Source organism: Saimiri boliviensis, chromosome 3 (genome assembly GCF_048565385.1).
Source record: "Saimiri boliviensis isolate mSaiBol1 chromosome 3, mSaiBol1.pri, whole genome shotgun sequence".
In the NCBI taxonomy this organism is placed as follows: domain Eukaryota; kingdom Metazoa; phylum Chordata; class Mammalia; order Primates; family Cebidae; genus Saimiri; species Saimiri boliviensis.
The window spans coordinates 97,921,310-97,946,170 of record NC_133451.1 but is presented as its reverse complement, the minus strand read 5'-3'; the positions used below and the strand labels follow the sequence as shown (position 1 = coordinate 97,946,170).

Here is a 24,861-nt window from a genome sequence, read left to right as displayed (position 1 = left end):
AGTGTAGAGTTAATTTTTGCCTTGTGTTACCAGCAGTGGTAATGGGTAATAGCATTTTACCCATGTATTCCAACATTTTCACCTGGCGTTGGATAAACAAAAAAGGCATTGGCCAGAAAATTAACCAGAAGTTTAGTGTGGTCATAGAGGATAAAGGTAACTGACCCATCTTGGTTGGTTTGGACTGCTATAACAAATATATTAGAGATGGGGTGGCTTAAGTTCACCAAACATTTATTTTTCACAGTTCTGGAGGCTGGAAAATCTAGAATCAAGCTGATCTTATTCCTAATGAGGACGATCTTATTCCTGCTGAGAGCCCACTTCCTGGTTTGCAGATGGCCACCTTCTTATATCCTGACATGGATCTGAGAGCAGAGAGAAGCAAGCTGTCTCTTGTCTTTTCTTTTAAGGAATACTAATCCCATTCATGAAAGCTCCATCCTCAATAATTAATTACCTCCTAAAGACCCCACCTCCTAATACTGTCACATTGGGGATTAGGTTTCACATATGAAATTTAGAGGGACACAAACATTCAGTACATGGTACCCATAGAGCAAGACCTCTAAACTTCATATTTTTAGCAAAGGTAAACTGAGAGGAAATCTATAATGTCAGTGATGTAAATCATATATATGTTGAATACTGTGAGTTCCAAATTTCTCTTCAAAGAATCAGTATGCCAGTATGTTTAGTTTCTGTCTTCTTTGTTCTCCATGTTAAAGTTTAACTTTCTCATTTTCTTCGTGTCCTTGCACCTAGTTTCAGTAAACAGCTTGCCCACCACCGATTATAGTTCATATCTGTTCCCCTGGTCACCTGCTTCGTCCTGAGTCACCCCTGGTCACCTGCTCTGACTTGAGTCACCTTTAGTTATCTGTTCCATAACCATCTTTTCTGCTGAAACTGTTCACCGCACCACTCTGGCTGGCACCCCTGATATCTTTAAATCAACCAACAGAATTAACTTAGACTGTGCAGTCCAACCCTAGCCAATAGGGAAGCAACACAGCAATAGGGGCTACCTGCATCAGGGAAAATAACCCCTTCCCCTCCTTTGTTCAAGTGTGTTTTCTGCTTCATCCATGAGATGCATCCTTCTATAAACATAAAAATAGCCTTGCTGAGAAAATTTATGTTCAAGTGCTATTTCTTTTGTGGCGCTGAAAAATTTGCTTCTAACATGTGGTTTTCAGAAAAAGCTCCTAAATGTTAGTAAACTTTTATTCTTTTTGTTCTTTAAATGTTACAGTAACTTTCAATAAAAAGTCTAATCATTGCAAAAACGTGTCTCAAGTACACACATGAACACATACACATATATCTGTATCTATAGACTTTAGAGACATATATATATATATATATATATATATATATATATATATATATCTGCATATGCACAGACACACTTCTGTATAATTTTTAAATTAGGCATATTTCAAATGTAGAGGTCATATATATAAGTATTAAATTCTCAGTTTTTACAACTCAACCATCAAATTTCCTCTATTTAGGTAATTTCTATGGCTCCCAGTAGAATGGAAATGAGGAACTGATCTAGTGGAAGGTAAGATGGTTCTTGTTACGAATAGAAGAGGCATACTTGAAGTATGGTTGTTGTATGCTCTAAAAGCCTGTTTCATTCCCTGGAATTTCTGGCAACACCACATTCCTCAAGTTATTTTGGGACTGAAACAGGCGTCCACAAAGAATTACTTATTAAATAAATTCTGTACATTTTAATCTCAGATACTTACATTTACTGAAAAATTATCTTTCTGATAGAAACATCTGTCCTTATTTAGATACTTATATACATCTGGCCTTATTTAGATACTTAAATACAATGGTTCTTATTTCAGGCCTTGGTGCTTTTCTTCACACCAATTTCCTGCTTGAGCCTGATCATTAAAGTCATTCATTCTGTTTAACACTTACTGAGTGTTTACTGTATTCTGGGCTGCTGAGATGAAACAGTTAACAGGACAGATAGGGTTTCTTTCATGGTGTATGGGAGGGGAGGCAGAGAAATGGGAGAGAAACAACAGTCAATAACAGATGATAAACAAGGAAACAAAAAAAATTCAGACAGAGCTAAATACAGTGAAAAAGTTAAAATGCCCTTCTTTTCCCTGTACCGTCCCTCATCCCTACCCTTATCATCTCTTAGAGACACCATTTTCTGACCACCTCCTTCACACAGTCCTGAATAGACAATTTCCTCCTCTTGTGGACCCTCTGATCCTACCTCTACTTCTATAGTGCCACTTTATCGCATTTATTTGTTTACCTGTCTTATCTTTCCCAACCAGACTTTGAGCCTCTTTGGAGTAAAGGTCAGACATGTTTTCTTTCTTTTTTTTTTTTTTTTTTTTTGAGACCGAGTTTCACTCTTGTTACCCAGGCTGGAGTGCAATGGCGCGATCTCGGCTCACTGCAACCTCCACCTCCTGGGTTCAAGCAATTCTTCTGCCTCAGCCTCCTGAGTAGCTGGGATTACAGGCACGTGCCACCATGCTCAGCTAATTTTTTGCATTTTTAGTAGAAACGGGGTTTCACCATGTTGACCAGGATGGTCTCGATCTTTGGACCTCGTGATTCACCTGCCTTGGCCTCCCAAAGTGCTGGGATTACAGGCTTAAGCCACTGCGCCCGGCCCAGACATGTTTTCTTAATGATTTTGTAGTTGTAATTTCTGGCACATATTCTGTTTTTGCTCTTCCTTGTAACCCTCAAGACACAGTATATCAAACATTCAATAAATGCCAATTTACCAAATGTGTATGATTTTACAATTTGCGTTCTTTCCAATGTATCAAGAGCCTGAGAAAAATTAATTTCAAAGAACAACGTATAACATATTCAATAGATGCCAGTCAACTGAATTCATCTGTTTAAGGAGTAAAAGAGCCTAAGGGTAGCCTTTCTATTATTGTTCAGCTTGAGGCTTAGTAGGAATGACTATGTTGATGTGATCACAATCTTCTGCAAAGGTTTTAGGATGTCCTCATTAGAGCCATATTCTATTGCTTTAATTCAGCTCATGTACCATTTTAAAAATTATTATTACAACTTTAGATTCATACTACTAAAGTGAATTGCATTGAACAGATAGACTATGTATTATGAGTTAAAAGTCAAGCTCAAGAGCACCAAAGAAAGATCTTATATTTTCCAGAACCCAGAGAACTTGATTCTCCAGAGAGTTAGAGGAGTGAATTATTTTTCTCTAGCAATACAGCATTGAAGGACAACCAATTAAATAAGCAACTAAATAATTTGAGAAATGTGGTGTTATCAGAAATTCCAGTATTTGAAAGCACACTTAGACTTCACAAGAGCTTTAGGCCATCTATCTGAGGGCTTTAACCAGCCCAGGTGTTTATTCAGTGCCTCCCAGGGACTACCAGTTCCAAGGAAGGCAAAAGAAAAGCTCTTGGCATTTGAATAATAAAGAGCTTCTTAAGATGATTTAGGATTAATCTGCATGATAATGGGTATTGTACAGGCCAGAGAGCAAACCCACAGAACTGATTGCTTTGAACATTAATGAGAAAATGCCTTCCGTTGTTGCCAAAGCTGTTATAGTCGAATCATGCTAAAAGCTCTATTAGGCATTCGATAAACAGACTTGGATTTTTTTTAAGGGTTACATTTTAAAAACTTTACTTATCAGGAGGCCAGCCTATCTTTATGGCATATGTGCTCCTCTATACTCCTTGGTGATTTTTCTCAAGCACAGACCGTTCTAGGAGCAAATCAAATGAAGTGCATAAGAAGCCTGAGGTCTTCTGCAAAGTAATCAACACATGCTGCTATATAATGTGGTCATAGACTTACTTTTTTAGGTAAATGTAGTAAGCAAAAATTTGTGAGTAGCAAAAATTATTTGCTATTTTTATTTTGCTAGGAGACTCTGATAGATGCTGAATTAGAGAAACTCAGACAGAAGAAAACATGTAAGTAGGGATAAGGCAATGGGCTTTTCCTGAATTTTTAGGTGTGGTTTCTTTATTAAAGGAAAAAAAAAAAAAAAAACTGAAAAAGAGATATAAGATATACAAACTTCAATTAATATTGGGTAAGTTCTGTTTTATCATTACGGTACCCATTATTCCTAAAATGTGTCAGCCAGTATACCAGCTGTTTTATGTAATTATCTAATTTCATTCTCCCAACAACACTATGTGGTAAGTCATTAGTCCCACTTTCACAGATAGGAAAATTGAGGCTCAGATATTTAAGATAATTTGCTCAAGTTCTTATAGGTAGTAAGTTGAAGAGCCAGGATTAGAAACCAAATATGTATGATTTTAAATTCTCATGGCACGTACTCACCATGGAATAACTACACAGCCATAAGGAAGAACAAAATCATGTCCTTTGTAGCAACATGGATACAACCTGAGGCCATTATCCTAAGCAAATTAATGCTGGGACAGAAAACCAAATACTGCATGTTCTACTTACGAATAAGAGCTAAACACTAGACATACATGAACATAAAATTGGCAGCAGTAGATGCTGAGGACGACTGGAGTGAGGAGAGCGGGACAGAGGCAAGGGCTGAAAAACTGCCTAATAGGTACTATGCTCAGTACCTGGGTGATGAGATCCTTTGTACCCCAAATTGCAGACCATACCAATGTAACAAACACACACGTACCCCCTGAATATAAAGTGAAAGTTAAAATTTTTAAAAAGAATGCATTATTTCCAATGTATTCATTGCTTTGAGAAAAAATAATTTCAAAACAGCACCCTCCCTCATTAAAAAAAAAATTTTGAGGATAAGATTAATGCCTAAGTTCAGCTTTAGTGCTGAACTACCAGTAATTTTTAAAAAATTTTTACACATTAACTTATAGTAATGGTTTTTATATTTAATTTAAATTTATTTAATTTAACTTAATTGATTTGCATAACTAAATCTAAGGTCATATTTGTGGAAAGAGATTTGCTAAACATAAGCATGTCCTATCGGTCGTTCTGATCTCATTATAGTTTTTCAAATCCAAAACGGCAGCTCACAGTGGGAGGATGAGAGTTCAAACACGACTTGTGCTCAAAGCAGGAGAGGCAAGTTCGGGAAGATCACATAGCAGGTACTGCAGAGAAGCCTTAAAATGCTGCCCAATATCAACATCGAAATGAAGTTTTACTAGGTCAAATGACCTTCGGGAAACAGAGGAGAGAAAAGAAGGATACCATCACAAAATAAACTGAAGTTATTTCCTCAAATGTCATTCAAAATAAGCATGTTAAACGTTTCTTACTGTATTTGAGTATTATTCAATTTACTTAAAGGAAATGATCACCTGAGCAAATTTCAGCAAATCTTGTTATACCATCTCTCTGACTATAACATTCCTTCTTTTTCATAGACACGATTACAGTTTCATGCCCCTATTTAAGATAACCACAATCAACCGTTCAGTACAATTACCTAGGTAGATCTCATGGTGTAATATCACACATCTACCTTTCGAGATAAACAATCTTTTGTAGGTTTCCTAATCATTCGCTTTCTAGTGTTTTCCACTTCTTAAGTTGGGTGGAGAAGGGAGAAGAAAAGGAGAAAGTAGAAGAAAAATGATTACCCTCACCAGAGGGGGGGGGGGGGAAAAAAAGCAATATTAAGAGTAATTCAGAATTAACTCTTTAACTATTGAATTACATAATAAAAAGGTTTTCTATAATTTACAGGTCACATTTACTTTCATCTTCTTATTTGGTGGGAAGCAGAGGTGGTATTCGATTTTCTCCTCTGCCTTATGTGTTTCTTTGCAAATGGAATTGTAGCAGAAATGGAGCTGGGAGTGCAGTAACATGGGACAATTGATTTCTTTTTGGTTACCTTGTAATTTCTGGTTGTATTCGGTCCTGTCAGACTGGCTCCTCCTCAAGGTGCCAGAGTGGTCCCCAGAAACACTGCTCTCAACCACAGTGTCAGTCTTCCGTCTCTCCAGCATATAGAGTCTGGGCCTCAAGAAAGCCAGATTCTTTTTCTTGGTGACCATGCTTTCTTTCCCAGTGGCTTCTTTGGACTGCATATGAGGCAGAGACAAGCTTTAGAGGCTGGCAGGCAATGGCTGGTGGCTAAGGTGCCTCAGGGTGAGGGTTAAAGCCACTAGAGTGACAAGTTTATCTGCCCCCTTCTAACCAAACTGCTTCACTCCAGGGTTATCTGGCTGTGACTGCCACCACCTCTAGGAAGTCCCAGAGCTCCACCCATATGAGGTCATTTTTTTAAAACCTAGAATCCAACAGGGGAAGCTGCCACCTGTTACCTGAGAGACTCGCAGCACAGAGCTAGGCAAAGCAGGGACTGTGCTGTCACATGCTACTGAAGCAAACAAAAATCCCATTGTGTGGGGTGAGGGGTGGGGAAAAAGGAAAGTGAACAAGGTGAGGCCGTGAGGAAGGAAGTACACGTTAGCATAACCCACCATTTATGGGTGTAATGTGTGCCCGTGGGTGTGTACAGGTGCACGACACAGGACACTGTGTTGTGGTCTGCTGCCTGGAGGCAGACTGGGGCTCATGCGTGGCTTTTGGCTGGAGTCACTCACAGGTGACCCACAGAGTCAGTGCAGGGGCTATGAGAATTTGCATTTGCATCACAACAGTGAGTACAGGATCATTTTCAGTGATTACTGTGTGCACTCAAAGTTATGCTTCTCCCTTTAAATGCTGAACATTCAGCAATTATTTACTAAAAACGTTCTTGCCAAACCCTGATCCGCATTCCTAAGAAAATAAGGATTCGCATGTGAGAGTCATCTGGCAGCAGGAAAAAGAAGTGGAGGGAAATGCCCATAGAGGCCTAGAACCTTTTCAGATTTCTCTCTTTTCACAGGCTGCCCTTGTCTGAAATTAATCCTTCCACAGTCCCACCCTGTCCTTCTACGTTCTGGTCCTTAGGAAAATAAGCCCCGTGTCAGCGTTCAATTTCTGTAAGATCTTTTCCCTGTCCCTTTCATAGATGTAGTGCCAGAAAAGGGCAGCCCACCTTGGGAATCTAAGAAGTGGAAAAATGTTTGAAACTGACAAGACACTACACTTCTAGAAAATAGAAAGAATAGGGCAGGGGTTGAAGGAGAGAAAGGCGAACAGTAACAGGCCTTTCACTAATTTTTTTTTTTTTGAAGTTGTTTTTCCTCATATTTCCTGAGATCTCTCAAGGGAGAAATTCTCAGAAGCTCTGGGAATGTGCTGAGTGCTTTGTATGCCTTCGTTAAAGAAAAGACAGACCCTAAGTAGGAAACTGGATTCTCTCCTACTGTTAAAGGGACCACCAAAATCCAGCTCTGTACTGACCAGTCTGAATCTTGCATAACTCCTGTTAGGAAAGATTTATAAATGAAGGAAAAGATGTGAAAATAATTTCCCAGCTCAGGATATGTGGGGTGAATATAATTTTCATAATTATCTTAAAAGATAAATGACAAATCTTCACCCACTATGGAGACATCTATATATAGCTTGGCATACTGAATGGCTTTTATAATTGATAGTCTTTTTTGAACAAACCCTCCCAAGTACATTTAATAAATACTTTTAAAGGCATAGTTAACTCTAAAATATAAAAGAAATTTTTTGAATTTATGTTAAAATGCCTCAATTGTGTTTCAATATTATATATTATGAATGTATATATGCATATACATACTTATTTATATTTGCCTGATAACTGCCAGATATTTATTTAGATATAGTATCACTGAAAAATGTGCAATTAAAACTACAGGACTTAATGGGCAACATGAGATTTAGTACATAGCACTTAGAAACTTTGTCAAGGGACCATAAAAATCAGATCAAGACCTAGTAAAAATGGTAGCATGAATTTACACAAGATAAATGTTTAAGAAACGCATAATTACTACAGCAAATATAATCCTTTATCTTGAAAAAGACATGTCATTTGCTTGTGGAAATGGGCCTCAGAAAGGTCACAGCTTATGGGTTGTGAAATGGCAGAAGAAGCATTATTTGAAATCAGAGGGAAATTTATTACACCATATGTGAATGGGTGTGGCTCATAACTCGGGCAGTGGGCTGAGGTCACTGGTAAAGTTTGAGGGGTGTATCTGTGTGTGTTTTGTGTATTCTTACGTGGCTCAGGTCATCTGGGTAGTTTTCTGCATTCAACTAGTGTTTAAAATAGACAAAATCACACAAAAACAAATGTAAAATTGTATTATGTTCAAACACTTCCTTAACATGTCAATCTTGTTGGAACAAACTTGTATTTTCAAAACAAGTATGACAGCAGAACTTATTGTAGTAACTTCATTATACAATTTTGTATTGTTTAACAACAAATACATTCTGAGAAAAACCTCATTAGGCAATTTTGTCATTCTCTGAATATCACGGAATGCATTTACACAAACCTAGATGGTGTAGCCTACTACACATCTAGGCTATTTGGTACTGCCTATTGATTGCTCCTGGGCTATAAACCTGTTACTGTACTGAGTACCATGGGCAATTTTTACGCAATGGTAAGTATTTGTATCTCTAAACATATTTAAACATATAATTAAATATAAGAAGTATAGTAAAAGTATGGTCTTATAATATTATGAGACCATCATTGTGTATGTAGTCCACCATTGACTGAAACATCATTATTCAGCACGTGACTGTGTTTTTTAATTTCACCAATTATGAAGATATGTAACATAGCTACTATGAGTTCAGTGGTAAATATCTATTTTATTCACAGTATTTTCCACGTAAAATTTAAGAATGATAGATAAATTATCTCAAAACAACCTTCTATTCAATCAGGGAATGAGAATAATAGTCTGATAGAATGAGGGGTGAATTATTGATCCTGAGAAGGTTTTTGCTTCTCCAATTAAAAGGGCTGTCTCATCTGGCTTCAACTTTCCCCTTCTTCTAGACTGATCACAGGTGTAATGCATGGAGCAGTCACAGCCCTCCTGTGTCCATGAGAAAAGACCAAGAGATCATGGGCTCTTACACCACTGACCTATGGAACCAACATCAGTAGCCATTCACCTTTAGACTTGTCATAAGGGTCAAACAAATCTCCCCTCTGTAAGCTATTGTTAATTGGAGTTCTTGTTTTGAATACATTTCTAGTGGATTTAACAGAGGGTGCTTAGTTTACAGATTCACAGTTCTTTTGCTTATCTCCTTGACATTTCTTAAGCCAGTGTGTTTAGAATCCCTAGCATAAAACATGACTTAATTTTGCTAGAAATGAGAACAGCCGGGTCAGAGAGATTTTGAGTGCTCTGACACTGGGGAATCTTGCTAGAGCATCAATGGGACTAGAGCAGGAAGGCCTCTAAATTTCATATTTTTAGCAAAGGTATAAAAATGTTTCAATACAGAAGGTTTATATTACTTAAATAAATACATACAATATTGATATTAAGACATTTAAATGTATTTTGTTTGGAGAAGGAACAGACAATTCCCAGTTCATTGTTAGGAAAAGCGCTGGACAATGAGTTCAAGACTCAGTTTTAGTCTTAACTATGACATAAATCAGCTTCCTGATCTTACAATTCACATAGTCTCTCTAGGTCTCAATTTCTTCATTTGTAAAATATAGGGGAGAATTAGTCATTAGTGCTATTCACTGCATATTTTTAGCTCTCCACTTAGGCACATGGGAGTATTTCACTGCCCTATACCCTTTCGATTTAGACATGGCCAAGCAACTTGCCTGGGCCAAAGAAATGGATTGAAAGTGATGTATGTCACTTTTAGGAAACATTTTAACTACACAGTAGGTGTTTTTGCTATAGCTTTCTTTCTGTCATTCTTGAGACTGGCAAGATTCCAGGCAGTGGCTGTTCCATTAGGATGAGTCCTGCAACGTAGATGACTCAAAGCAGAGCCCCCGGATACCCCATGATGATTGTATAGTTTGATTATGAAAGAATGCTTTGCTGCTTTAGTCTACTTAGATTTGGGGTTTTTTTTTAATGACCTAGACTTAGCATAACCAATTCTTATTAATGTCGGATGTAGATTATATGATCTGTAAATCTTTTTCAGGTCTAGCATTATAGGATCTCAGGATTCTGAAACAATCTAAGGTGATTCTAGATTGTAAAACTCATAATTCCAAAACAGAAGTTGCATGTCTTGAATGATGTCTTGAATAAATTGGAGGAGGGGAAGAGAAAAAGATGCGTATTGCTGTAGTTCAGGCAAGAAATGCTTGGAGTGCAGTCGTAGCGGTAGGGATGGAGAAAAATTGATGAATTCAAAATACCTTTTAAGAGTTGAACTGACAACTTGTAGATGGTTTGATTGCAGTGGGTGAGTGAAAAGATGAATTCTAGGTTTTAAGATTGAATCGCTGGGAGGATAGTTGGTGCTGTGCACTAATACAGACGGGAAGAAGCACAGAGAAAGTGTAAGTTTAGTGAGATTATCAAGAATTCGATTTAGGATACATTAGTGTTAAGATGCCTACAAGAGATAAAAGAAAAATGTCAGGCAGGCTTCAGACTGATAAATTTGGAGTCACTATTTAGATTTTAGATAAAAAGTGGAGTCATCAAAATATACATACTATTTTAAGTCATAGCTCGATGAGGTAATTTAAGAAGAAAATATGTCAAAAGGAGAAGGATCAAAATCAAGCCCTGAACAACTCTGAGTTTAGAGATGGTTTTGGAAGAAAATGCATCAAAGAAATTAGGAGAGCAACCATTGGGGTAGGAGAAAAACAGGGGAATGTGATATCATAGGAGTCTAGAAGCAAGTTTTCCCAAAATGAAAGGATAGCCTGCCAGGAGACCAAATAAAATGAAAAGAATTCATTTTAATATGGCACAATGTTAATCATTTATAAACTTTTCCAAAGGAGTTTTAGTAATGCGCAGAGGAGAAAGCCAGAATAGAAGGAATTTTGCTAAAGGAGATAAGAACATTGAAATGTGGGAATAACACTGCTGAGAACATTTGAAATCATATATATTTTTTTCTTTTCTTTTAATTTCAGACAGTACATGTGCAGGTTTGTTTTATAAGTAAATTGCATGTTGTGTGGGCTTGATGTACGGATTAGTTCATCACCCAGGAAATAAGCATAGTACCCTAGAGGTAGTTTTTCAATCCTTGCCCTCCTCCCATCCATCACACTCAAGTAGACCCCAGTGTCTGTTGTTCCCTTCTTTGCATCTATGTGTACTCAAGGTCTAGCTCTCACTTTTAAGTGAGAACATGCAGCATTTGGTTTTATGCTTCTGTATTAGTTCACTTATGATAATGGCCTCCAGACCCATCCATTTTGCTGCAAAGGACGTAATCTCATTCTTTTCTCTGGTTGCATAGTATTCCATGGTGCATATGTACCACATTTACTTTCTCCAATCTACCATTGATGGACATCTATGTTGATTCCATGTCTTTGCTATTGTGAATAGTGCTGCAATGAACATATGCGTGTATGTGTTTTATGCAGTCATTTATTATTATTGGGCAATTATTATATGTAAGGATTATACCTAAGTAAAATAGTGAGAAAGGTAGGATAATACCTGTATTTTTAAAATATAGGAACAGGTTCAGGGAAGTTAAGTAATTTTCCCAAGATCACATAGCTGGTAAATGATGGAGTAACTCAAATTCAAGCCCCTCTTGTAGGAAAGTCTGTGATCCTAGCTACTCTGCTGTATACCAAGTGCCTAGCAAACTGCCCAACATACAGCAAGTGTACAACAAATGTACTTTTCTGCACTAAAGGTATCGAGAAACAATTCCTCATTACCTTTCATTTATTTTTTGGGATGAGTTCAAGGGATTTGAAATTTTATCAGACACCTCAAGTGATTTTTATGCACAGCTCTCCTTGTCTCCAGTAGTCTCTCTACTCATGTTCATCTTGCCTAATGTCTCTTGAGTGTCCTTTTAAACTATAAATTTAATCATGTCATTCTTCAGATTAAAAAAACTTGTTGGATTGTTTCCCATTCATGTAGATGAAAATCAAAATATTATGTAGGCTTCAATTAGACTGTCTAGTTTCATTTCCAATTGCTTACTGTTGTAGTTTCAATTGCTGAATAACAAGTCACTTCCAGCACTTAGTTGCTTAAAACAGTGCTTATCATTGTACTAGCTCTCATGGTTTTTGTGGGTCAGGAGTTTGGGAAAGGCTCAGCTAAGCAGTTCTAACTGAGGTCTTTCATGTGATTGTGGGCAGATATTGGCTGAAGCTGAAATGGCAAGTAGCTAGGACAGCTTGGGTTGACCAGGCATCTTCTCTCTTGATACTTTCATGGCCTTTCTGTTTGATCTCTCCACGGGACCTAGTTGGAGCTTCTGTCCTAGCACAGCAGCTTGAGGGATGTCAGACATCTGTACGGTAGCTCAGGGTTCCAAAGAGTTCTCCCTCGAAAGCCAGGCCAAAAACGTATCACCTTATGACCTATTCTAGGAAGTCACGTAGCATTACTTCTACTGTTGTCGCACAGCCTGCTTTCTCAATGAGCACAGAGTCTCTCTTCTCAATGAGAGGAGTATCAAAATCACATTATAAGAAGAGCATATGGAATGGGAGAAATGGCTGTGGCTATTTTGAAAAATGTACTCTGACTCACTGTGATGATTAATACTGAATGTCAACTTGATTGGATTGAGGATACGAAGTATTGATCCTGGGTGTGTCTGTGAGGAAGTGGCCAAAGGAGATTACTATTTGAGTCAGTGGGCTGGGAAAGGCAGATTCACCTGTAATCTGGGTGGGCACCTTCTGATCAGCTGCTAGTGTGGCTAGAATATAAAGCAGACAGAAAAATGTGAAAAGACAAGACTGACCTAGCCTCCCAGGCTACATCTTTCTCCTCCGCTGGATGCGCTTCCTGCCCTTGAACTTCAGACTCCAGGTTCTTCAGTTTTGGGACTTGGACTGGTTTTCCTTGCTCCTCAGTCTGCAGATGACCTATTGTGATTATGTGAGTTAATACTTAATAAACTCCCCTTCATATATATATATATATATATATATATATATATATATATATCTCCTATTAGCTCTGTCCCTCTAGAGAATTCTGATTAATGCATTCACATACTCATTCTTTTGGGCTTGATTTTGTTCAAGCTGTTTATTATACATGAAATTGCCTTTTCTATCCTCGTGAAATATGACACACCTTTCATGATACCCCTTAAACGTCCCCTCCTGTGTGACATTTCCCTCCTGTTCCTTGAGCACAATTACTTCCTTCCTCTTCTGAAATCACATAGCAGCATACCTCCATCATAGTAGAGGGAGCTCTGTACATTCTGTGACTCTAGTTACATTATGAGCTCTTCAAGGTATTTGCCTTTGAAACTCTCATCATGACTAGCAATATGAGATCAATAAATGTTTGCTGTTGTTGCAAGTCAGGCGTAGCAGCTTAAGATCATGTGCAGCCTACCAATGTATGCAGAGAGGCTTAGATGCAAGCTGGTAATTTTTTTTTCCTTTCTATGATCAGTACTGTCTCTCCTGTAAAGAAAAAATATAAATCTGGAAACAAAAAGAAATTCAGAGAATATTATTTCCTCAAAGATGAGATCATTAATGTATTTGTGAGATGACCATAAAGCCAGCTTTGAGAGCTCTCTATTCAACTATAAATTGTTCATAGTGGCCCTGCTATCTTGTAGCTCTGTTTTTATATTCACTGCTGTGCTTCCTGAAAGCAACAATTTCTGTTAATGCACTGACCAAGCAGCAGCATAATAATCCTGTCAGCCAACAATGGATGGGAGCTGAGGATTGAAAGGAGGTAAACCTTCTAATGTTTTCATCCTCTTGACTGAAGTAATTTTAGCAATGACATATGATAGTACTTGGGCCTTTGTCTCAGCTGTAATGAATCATCCATTACAAGATTTTCAAGGTTGTTGGGGGGAAATTTATCTTGGGAAGGGGAAGAATCTTTACAAGTGTGTGAGGTACCCTGGCTATGATCAAAACCAGCTACATAAGCAAGAAAAGATACCATTGAAATCTTTGAAAACTGCTTATATAATGTTGCCAGGGTCTAAGTCAGATCACTCTATTCAATTTCCAATAGTTTATGATCTTAGAGAACTAATTTAAGAGCTACTCAGCAGAACAGCAACTTGGGTCAAAGCAACCAATACAGGAGATGAACTATTCTTATTTTCCAGGGAGAATTCAGAAATTAATTCTTTTACTCCCTCTGTGTAATTTCTCTCATCTTTATGTCCTAAAATTTGCATCTACATGATGTTAGATCACTTCTGAGATGGAACTACAGGTAATTTTTATTTTAATTATAAGCAGGCAGCTTCCTGTTTCTTTTATTCTAAGTATTCTAATTCAGAAACATTTATTTAAAAGAAAATCTTCATATTATGGTTGAATATTTAAATGTATATGTATCATGTTTTATATGCAGGATTATATGTTGCGGACTCATAAAATATGGCCATCAAATGATCCTAGAAGCTCAAGTTAAAACAAATGATCCTTTGTTCTTCCACTTCCCAGGCATTTTTGTTTTTATTTCACTTGGTTTTCATTTGTTCAGAAACCTGTTTGTTGTGACAGCTTGGTATATTGACTCCAAGTATATTTTTGTGTCTTTTTTTTAGCTTCAAGGTACAAAACAGTAGTTATAGATGACTAGTAGAAAAAGTGTATTTTGCCAGGCACGGTGGCTCAAGCCTGTAATCCCAGCACTTTGGGAGGCAGAGGTGGGTGGATCACGAGGTCAAGATATCGAGACCATCCTGGTCAACATGGTGAAACCCCGTCTCTATTAAAAATACAAAAATTAGCTGGGCATGGTGGTGCGTGCCTGTAATCCCAGCTACTCAGGAGGCTGAGGCAGGAGAATTGCCTGAACCCAGGAGGTGGAGGTTGCAGTGAGCCGAGATCGCACCATTGCACTCCAGCCTGGGTAACAAGAGTGAAACTCTGTCTCAAAAAAAAAAAAAAAAAAAAAGTGCATTTTTAGTAAGTGCAGCAAAGTCTCATGTAAATCACTTAAGCTAAGAAGCATTTTTTTAATGGCTTGAGTGACTTTGCGAAGTACGTTGGCTACTGAACTAATCATAGACCTTAGCTTCATTAATTCTGAGATTCCCCTGTGAATCTCCCAAATTCTTTCTTGGTGTAGGATAAACCTTCCCTGACTCAGTTTCTTCACCTCTCAAGGCTGCGCTTCAGATTGATCTCAGTGTTTCATGGAGCGGTACTGCTACTCCTTTTCAGAATATGATTAAATTCAAAATTATAGTATCCATGGTAACCATAACTAGGTCAGTTTGCACTTGGAGTAACAAATAACAGCAGAGAATCTGTATCCTTTTCCAACCATCCTCTGCATTTGCAAAACCTCGTTAGGCTGCTGAAAGTAAGTAGCTTTGCAGAAAAAGACCTAGTAGCATCCAGGAGAGAGTTATTTTCTTACTCATTTGTGATCTACACACCCATCAAACTTCACAAAAATTAGGCAATGTATATGTGATTGTACTTCACCCAGCTAACATAAGTATTTAAGTAATGATTTTTAGTAGTAAAGCTTTATTTATTTTAAAATATTGTGATTAATGTCTAATAAAATTAAAACCTAGAGGATTTCTGTAAAAAGAATTACAGCAGCATACAGATGCCTTCTTTTCAATTTGGTCACAGCTAATTTTTTTCCTTCAGACCTAATATTTTCTTATTGAACCAAGAGATATTTATTGTTCCTTTCCACTTACCATCCAAATATTTTTATCTAACAGTATGTATAACATGATCTTTTTTTTAAATAAAATCAATTAATTTATGTACATTTATTTCACATATAGAAAAAATTTCAACAGATATATACAGGACATTGGAATTGGAAGGAAATTGAGGGGAATTTTTCCTTTTCCCCTTAAACACTTTGTGTTTGACATTTTAAAAAAACCTAGCAGTTACTAAATTTTTTATAGCACTTGGTTCTCCTTCCAGTCACCAAGTCAAAACACTGTCCTTTCTCTAAATCAATAACTAGAACAACAGCATTAGGAATAACTACCATTTATTTGAGCATCTACTGTGTCATGCTGTTTTCATATTTTTAGGATTGTTCAGGCAATCCCCAGAACAATTCTGCGAGGCAAATATTATTATTACTGTCCTACAGATGCAGAATTGAGACTGAAAGAAGTTGAGTAACTTCACTCTAAATCATCTAGTAGAGATTGTAAAGGAGATGTAGCCCTGGGATGTTAGGATTCTAAAACCTATGCTCTTCGCATCAAAGCACATTTTCTTTTTTCTTTTTTCTTTTTTTCATTGCATTTTAGGTTTTGGGGTACATGTGAAGAACATGCAAGACTGTTGCATAGGTACACACATAGCAGTGTGGTTTGCTGCCTTCCTTCCCCTCACCTGTATCTGTCATTTCTCCCCATGCTATCTCTTCCCACCTCCCCACCCCCCCACCCCCACCCCCACCCCCCCATGCTTCCCCCATTTCCCCCCAACGGACCCCAGTGTGTGATGCTCCCCTCCCTGTGTCCATGTGTTCTGGTTGTTCAACACCCGCCTATGAGTGAGAACATTCAGTGTTTGATTTTCTGCTCTTGTGTCAGTTTGCTGAGAATGATGGTTTCCAGGTTCATCCATGTCCCTACAAAGGACACGAACTCATCGTTTTTGATGGCTGCGTAATATTCCATGGTGTATATGTACCACATTTTCCCTATCCAGTCTATCATCAATGGGCATTTGGGTTGGTTCCAGGTCTTTGCTATTATAAACAGAAAGCACATTTTCTTACATCTGTCTTTTCTGTAGTCTCTAAGTGGTTGATTCCATAAGAAAGTAGTCAAAGGGAGTGACTGTTGAACTTGATTTTAGCATTTTTGGAAATTGGATCCAAAAAGTGTAAATGATTGTGAAAGGGGCTCCAGTGGCTTCGTTGCAAATCTAGAACTAGGCGTCTTTCTCTTTTACTACAAAACGCTGTAAATACTGAAAACAATTTCTCATCTAATTCACTGTTGCAAGCTGTTGCATAATTTGTCTACTCCTGAAGGCAAATAGCTCATTTTGCAGGCATTATTTGCACAGCCATTTCCTTTCTTTTTTTGTGATAATATATATGTGGATTAGGAGTAACTCACAGCAACCAAAGGTAAACTAAAAACAAATATGTCATTTGGTTTTAAATGTGCTAAATTTTGTCTTGATATTAATATAAATAATGCATAAACAAGAGATGCATACCATTTGCGGTGGGATTATAAAGTTATGAATCCTGAATTGCAAAGAAACCTAAATGTTTTTAGAATAAGAGGAGGTGAAGAAAACAGAAGGAAAATTTTGAACAGGTAATAATGAAGGAGATTTGGCAAGACCATAAAAGGCAAGAAAGGAGAAACAGTTCAGAGAGTCTGAACTGCAACTATGTCCACCCCAAGAGAAGACTTTATGCAGAGGATTTCTAAAAGCAGACTTTTAAATAGGCTAATATATAATCAAGTCTTGAGCAGACTATAGGGTAGCAGCTTTAACCTATTACTGGGAAAAGGAGCTGGATATAAATAAAAGAAATCTTGACCTCTCTGTGACCAAAGTTTAAGAAAGAAACATTTAGTATATAATTATGGTGAGATATATGACTGTGTGTGTCTGAGTGTCTGAGTCCAGAGAAAGGAGACGGGGATACTCAAGAGTTGACAGAAAAATAGGTGTAGCAATATGTGTGATGGGCTAGAAGAAGTCACAGGAAAAGCCAAATGCAATTGCAACATTGAGATAAGGTGAGTAAACCCACATGTGCGTATGTACTTAAATCTTCCCACTTTCGCTGAGACTCATTTTGATTTGTTTCAAGAAATTATTTATGTCATTTAAATGATTTTTTCTGAAAGTAAATTAAAGTGAAAGGCGAAGTCAGGTAATAAATACTTATCAAGTGTGTGTTATTTGCTGGACATGCAGGAGTGCTCCCAGGCAAGAAATAGATAATTATTTTTCAGAATTCTGATCTCATTGGAGATTGTCAAAATGAGCTCAACTAGTGATGATATAGTGGAATAATTGGTATTTCCGCTGACCTTGATGACATTTGGTGAGTGTTGTGACCTTGGTGGCATTGGTCACATTTTTTTGAAAGATGTATCATCTGTCAAAAGCAAATTGGATCCAGACCATAACAAGGCTTTGCTTTTTATCATTTTCCATAAATTAAGCTTTGTATAGGGGTAAAAAGTACACATGGGAAACATTCAGCTTACTAATATTATGCCTTACCTAGTCTCTTACCTCATCATTTCCTGCTGTTCTTCATGCATCAGGAAGCAAAGATGACTGAAGTGCCTCTTAGAAGGTGATTAATTCAGTGTTTCCTCCATCAATAAGCACCAATTTCCCATAAAAATATAACAGAGTGCTAATACAGAAGAGAAGAGTAATCTCTCTTAAATTATAATAGTTAAGGCCTACTGTATAGTTTCCTCCAGACTTATCCAGGTACAGTCCAAGGTGATTTGAAACACTCAAGCTAAATTGTCTTTTTCTAGGTCCCTGTGGCCTAGCTCCATGATAGGTCTGAAGGTTTCCTGAAATGTCATTCTCTCTGTAATTTTTACATGCAATTTTATTAATAGTATTTTACATTTGTCTAGTGCTTTTTGCTAAAGTTTATATCTTGATTTGAATTTTAGTGTTTCTCAATTATTAAACTTTCCATGTATTTAGTATTTCTTGGGGTGAATTTACTTACATAACTATCAGATTTCACCCATTGCATGTTGATTTTCCACAGTTATATCTTTAAACAATAACTAATCCCTGTGTGTTTTAATTAGACTTTGTACATTCTTCATAGACTAATCACAGCCTTAGAAATACAAGGTGTAGTTTAAGCATAGAAGTTACATGTTTTAAAAATCACTACTACAAATGGTCTTCAAAAAGTTTATGGAAAAAATGCATATTATTTCTAAAAACTATGCATGAATTTTAAAAATGTTTTTGCACCAAATTATACTTGTGCTAACTTTTTATAACCTCACATATATTGTGAGTTGGCAAACTTCACATATATTATCTATTTCAATTATAAGCCCCCAAACTCATGTGAGGGGAAGCATAGTTACAAACTCATAGGGGACACTTTTTCCTTTTTACTTAGAGCCCAAACCAAGACATTCATTTATTTAATAAAAATTTACTAAGTTACTGTGCTACAGACTAGGGAGGTCATAAGAATTAAACAGGCAAAACCCCTGCTCTCATGTAAGTTATATTTTGAAAGAATATCTTTGTGCTGGTGGGGAAATTTTCTAGTCCTCTAGCAGGAATCTGTTTTCACTCCCTGACTCCATTGGGCTTATGACCTCATTTCTTATTCTGTTACATTTACTATAACCCATTTCCATGATTACCAAGGCTGGTAATATTCTTTCCTCCACTACCTTTAAATTGACCTTATCATTTTACTGTGCCCTCATCATTTTTGGCAAGTAGGAAATTGGTTTACTTTATTGTAAGCTCAGGTGTGCATTTAAAAGTAAATATACAATATTTTATTCATCATTTCTATGGGTTTGGTGGCAGAGGGAGTTACAATATCTGATTTACCACATTGCAGAAACTAGATTTCTCCAGATCACTAATGCTTCAGTCAAAAGTCTCCTTTTTTTCCCTCAATCACATTAGATTTACGTATGCCCCTGTGGAATATTATTTCCACTGTCCTTGGAAACCCATATTCCAGGTTTCCTCTCTGCTGTTTTTTCTAATCTTTAAGGCTGTGCCCAAATGTTATCTTATCAAAGAGACTTTCCTGGCAAACCTCATCTTGAACACTCACTAGTTTTCTTGCTTTTTTCATATTTATAACTTTATCAGTATTTTGAATTATTATATTCATTTATTTACTTACTTGTTGATCATGCCTCAATCCCACTGTAATGCAGCTTCCATGATAGCAGAATCTTTTCCATCTCGTCCACCATTATTTCTCAACAGTCAGTCTATTACTACTTTTATTGTCTTAGCAGAATTAGGCATCTCCTGATGTAATGCAAAAAGAAAGCACATCATCATTGATGGCTTCTAACCAAGACTTCAAGGCTTCAGATTTGAATTCTAGATTATAGACATCACAGGGGTGAAGGCACAAGGTAAATGACAGCAGAATGGGGATTTAACACAAAATCTGGAAGTTAGGATATTTCACAGGATAAATTTTTCAGCCTCTTCAGCAAGTAAGTGTCTAGCAAATCCTGTGTTAGTATCATTAGTGATCATGCCTGAGTTTAATCTCTAAAGGGCACCATATCTATTCATTCTTAATGTTCTATTTTTTTATGCAGATAATAAAATTAACAGAAACTTTCCTTACTATTATACACTGAGTAAGTTCAATTTTGATGGTTTGAAGATATCAAATCCTTCAGCCCAGATTTAAGAAGACCTCTTTGAGGGAAATTACAAGAGCTTTTAACTCTTGCTACAGAAAGGTAATGTCTTACATTTTCTATTTAGTATTTTTCATTCCAAAGAAATGTTATTTCATAAGTAGATAATTGAATAAAAGAATCAAAACATACATGGAGATTTTTTAATGTTTCTTTTTAAATTTGATGGCAAAGATATTATGAGAATGTATTAATAGCTAACATTTATTGAACACTAACTGTACAGAAAGTACTCCAGGTGGTGTTCATAGATTATGGCACTTAATCCTCACAAGAACTTCATGAGATTGGTATTGTCTTAGTCTGCTCTTGCATTGCTATAAAGGAATATCTAAGACTGGATAATTTATAAAGAGGTTTAATTGTCTCATGGTTCTGCAGGTTGTACAGGAAGCAGGGTGCTGGCATCTGCTCAGCTTCTGGGGAGATCTCAGGAAACTTACAATCATCGTGGAAGGTAAAGGGAGAGCTGGCACTTCACATGGCCAGAGCAGGAGGAAGAGAGTGGTCAGAAAGTGCTACACGCCTTTAAACAACCACATCTCATGAGAACATACTCACTATCATGAGAACAGCACTGAGTGAATGGTGTTAAACCATTCATGAGAAACTACCCCCATGATCCAATCATCACCTACCAGGCTCCACCTCCAACACTGGGGATTACAATTCAAAGAGACTTGGACAGGGTCACAGATCCAAACAATATCAGATACAATGCCTCTTTTGTTTTATAGATGAAGATGACTTAGGGAGTTTGAATAATTTGCCCAACATCATAAATACTAGGTGATGATGTCACAATTCATACACAGGTATAATAATTTCTAATTATTATGCCACATATATTGTTGATAAGACACTTATCTTTTTAAAGAAACTACTTTCTAATTGTTTTGGCCTAATTATCTTTTCATTATTAGGGAACCTCTCTCAGGACCAGTGTGAGACTGACACATAGTAAACAACGAGGAAATATAGTTATCGTTCCCATGATTTTCAACAGATAAATAAGTCACAACCTCACTGACCACGTATTTCTCACTGTGGAAAAAAAAGAGTAACTTTTTACATTGCTAGAACTTTATTTTATAAGTCAGAACAGGCACTGGCACTAACAAGGACAAATTTTAATAGCCTGTTTCTAAGCAACATTATTGACAGAACAAAAGTCATCTTTATTGATAAATGCTAATCTGTATCTGGCTGCTAAGCTATAGTAGAAAAAAATCATCCTTAAACCAATAATAATTCAATGTCAATTATCCAACAGAGAAATCTCCTAAAGTCCAACCAAACATGAATATGACTCACAATATGTGTTATTTCTCTAAAGTTGTTTACTCAAGGTCAAGGGGAGAAAAATATTTGTCATTTTTAGTGCAACCACAAATATTCAACGGTATTACAGGTCTCACTTTTTCTTCAAACATTTATCTAATGATTAAATTACAAAGACATGGTTCTCCTTTAAGAAACAAGCAGGCAGCATTTCTTATATTTACCTCTGACCTATAATTTACAAACCAAGACTAAAGTTAAAATACTCTAAGTCCATTAAACACCTAATGAGTATGTTTATTCCCCAACCCCACCACTGAAATTTGTTGCGATTCATCTTATGATTATAAAGTGAGATGTGTTCATTATAGACAGTATTAAAAACATGTAAGAAGTAATTCCAAAACCTAGAAAGAATACTGTTTTTCATATATAGGACACCCTTTCAGTATTTTCTCTATATCTCTCTCTATGTACATTTCTATATAAATATAAAACTATACCTTGTATATTTTATAACTATTTTTAATGAAGAATATGAAGTGATCATATCCCTATGTCATATGTTAGTAGGGATAATTTATGTAACTAGTTGTCTCAAGTTAGAGTTAGGTATTCTCATTTTTTACTGATAATGTGGCATTGAACATCCTTGCACATAAATCTTTTTGTACAAGATCTTCTTTCAACTTCCCACAGACAAGAGTGTTGTGTTTTAGAAAACTAGTATATGATTCCAGAAACATTAATTTGTTAGCTTAGTGATATTTTATAAATTACTTGTTTGTATTTACAATTACAGAACGTTCTTCCTCTGAACATTTTGAGCAGTATTACATTCATTAAAACTTACTTGCTATTTTTTGATGGAAATTTTTTTTAATGACAGAAATAAAGAATGTGGCAGGAAAGGGTCTGCAGTGAGAGGACAGAGAAAGAAAAATAAGAAACTTTTTTTGTGCTTCATTCCTTTACTCTTGCTATTCCCTTTTTCTAGAATACTTGTCCCTGCCTTGTCTACCTAAATAACTTTTATTAAGTCTCCTAAATTTACATTCAGCTCTATAACGTCATTTCTCATGTGTAAGTAGTGGTTCTAAATGTGTGCTTTCTTAGTATTTTTTTTTTTTAAGAAAAGAACTTTCTTTTATGTATAGGAGAATACCTATGATATCACATCACTGTAATAATATTTTGTAGCTCCAACTTGCCCTCTGGAAGGTTCTCAAAAGCAAGAACTACATTCTTTTCACTTGCATATCACTAGTGACTAAAAAGGAGATAGTGCATAAAAGTCACTTAACAAATATTGTAGAATGAATAAGCGATGGCAAAGTCTGCCATTTCCAAAAAGAAGTTATAATTACTGTTCTGATAGGGAAAAGGATAAGAAGCTATTGCCTGAAATGTATTAATGTATTGCCTTATTCCTGGACTTTTTTCTTTCTTTTTTTCTTTTCTTTTTTTTTTTTTTTTTTTTTTTTTTGCCAGAAGGGACAGAATTAGGGAAGAAGAGGAATAAGAAGAAGAAGAAGAGGAAGAGGCAGAGAAAGAGGGAAGAGGGAAGAAGGAAGAAGGAAGAAGGTGAGGAGGAGGGGGAGGGGGAGGGGGAGTTGTTCTTCACCGATAATCAAAATGCAACTGGTCTTATTGTCTGTGTGCAGGAACCGATATGCAACCTGCTCAATTAAACAGACACAATACAAATTTCAACAACAGAGACAAAAAATGTATCATCCTGGCAAATTTATGAAGGTTTTAAACATAGGTAAAAAGTTGTTTGCCTGGGTCCTTTGGACAAATTTCTCTTTTACCTTTATCCTTTTGCAAAGAAAACAAAGATCAGCAAATACTAGCAGCCTAAAGCTACACTATACGTGGCTTTGCTTGCCTGCCAAGCTTTAGTGTTCCCTTGACTCCTGAAAACAATACATTCTATCGTATTGTAGATATTAAGAGGCACATTAATGCTTTCTTGTGGAAACAGATGTTTGGTGGACTTGTATTTGTAGATGAGACATATTAAACAAATCTATGGTAATACAGCCTTCCCTTATACTGTCTTATTATTTTGCTATTTGTTTTTATAGATGACCTGACAAACCATGTCTGAAACTAAGAGTTTGTTCAAATTGTTTCTTCAATTGCTAAAATATTTAGCCATACCCACCATGGAAGTTCCAGAAAAATGATTTCTGATCAGGAAGATTTCCTCTCAGAATGTTGGGTAGAAGGAAAACTAGGAATTCAATTGAGGCAACAATCTCCCTTCCTTTTAAATCTAAAACACCATGCCATTCTAGAGAAATGAAAATCTCCCATGAAAACACACAGACCTCTATAGAATCTTAAACAATGCTACACAAAACTGAGAAGGCATCAAAAAACAGAGTCTAACTTCACTATGATTTTTATACTATGCTATCCTACACTTTGCTTTTTACTTCATGAATGTCTGTATTTTTTGTTACAAGCAATGTGTATTACATTCATCGTGAAGACATACAAAGAAAAAAGGACCCAAAGATATAAAAATAAAATCATGAGACAAATAATAAACTGGGAGAAAAAATTCATCACACATATGAAAAGTTATTATCTTTAATAATATCTTGATGGAAAGAGTTCAGGGAAACTGATTAAGAAAGATACCAACACCTCAATAATAAAATATAAGCAAAGGTCAAGAAGAGACAGATTTCATAGGAAGGGAAATGGTAAATGGTCATTCTGCTACCATTATGCTTTTTTTCCCCTGAAATCAAATTCTGTTGAAAATATTTGTTTCTCGCTCCATTTTCTGTGAGGTTAAGAAGGAAGTTGGTAATACATGCTGAATGAATGTTAGAAAACTTTAGAATAATTGAGTCAAAATAGTATTCTATATAAGTATTAATAATACTCTTTACTGTTTATTAAAAGGTAGTAATACAAGTATTAAAGAGTATTATTAATACTCTTTGACTCAGTTATTCTACTTCTAAGAAACTATCCTAAAGAAAAAGTCTGATAGTTCCAAGTTTGAGTTATTTAACATGTGGTTTAACAAAAGTTAAAAGTTACTATCCCAAGATATACATCTAGAAAATGATTAGATAAATAACAGCATATAGTATGTCATTCCAATTTTTTAATAAAATAATT

General features: G+C 36.3%; 1 protein-coding gene and 1 long non-coding RNA gene across 2 annotated transcripts in view; one reads left to right on the top strand and one right to left on the bottom strand.

Annotated features, from left to right (window-relative positions):
- ARHGEF38 (Rho guanine nucleotide exchange factor 38) overlaps nt 1–6,289 on the bottom strand; it is a 131,869-nt gene extending 125,580 nt beyond the window's left edge. The window contains exon 1 of the mRNA XM_003929492.4: nt 5,861–6,289. Within this exon, the coding sequence (XP_003929541.3) occupies nt 5,861–6,056 (196 nt within the window). The 5' untranslated portion in view covers nt 6,057–6,289. The remainder of the gene's footprint in view (nt 1–5,860) is intronic.
- LOC141584030 (uncharacterized) lies at nt 1,516–4,058 on the top strand. The gene is made up of 2 exons (XR_012516907.1): nt 1,516–1,570; nt 3,914–4,058. It is a non-coding gene; the product is annotated as an uncharacterized LOC141584030 (long non-coding RNA).
- Nucleotides 6,290–24,861: the final 18,572 nt, after the last annotated feature.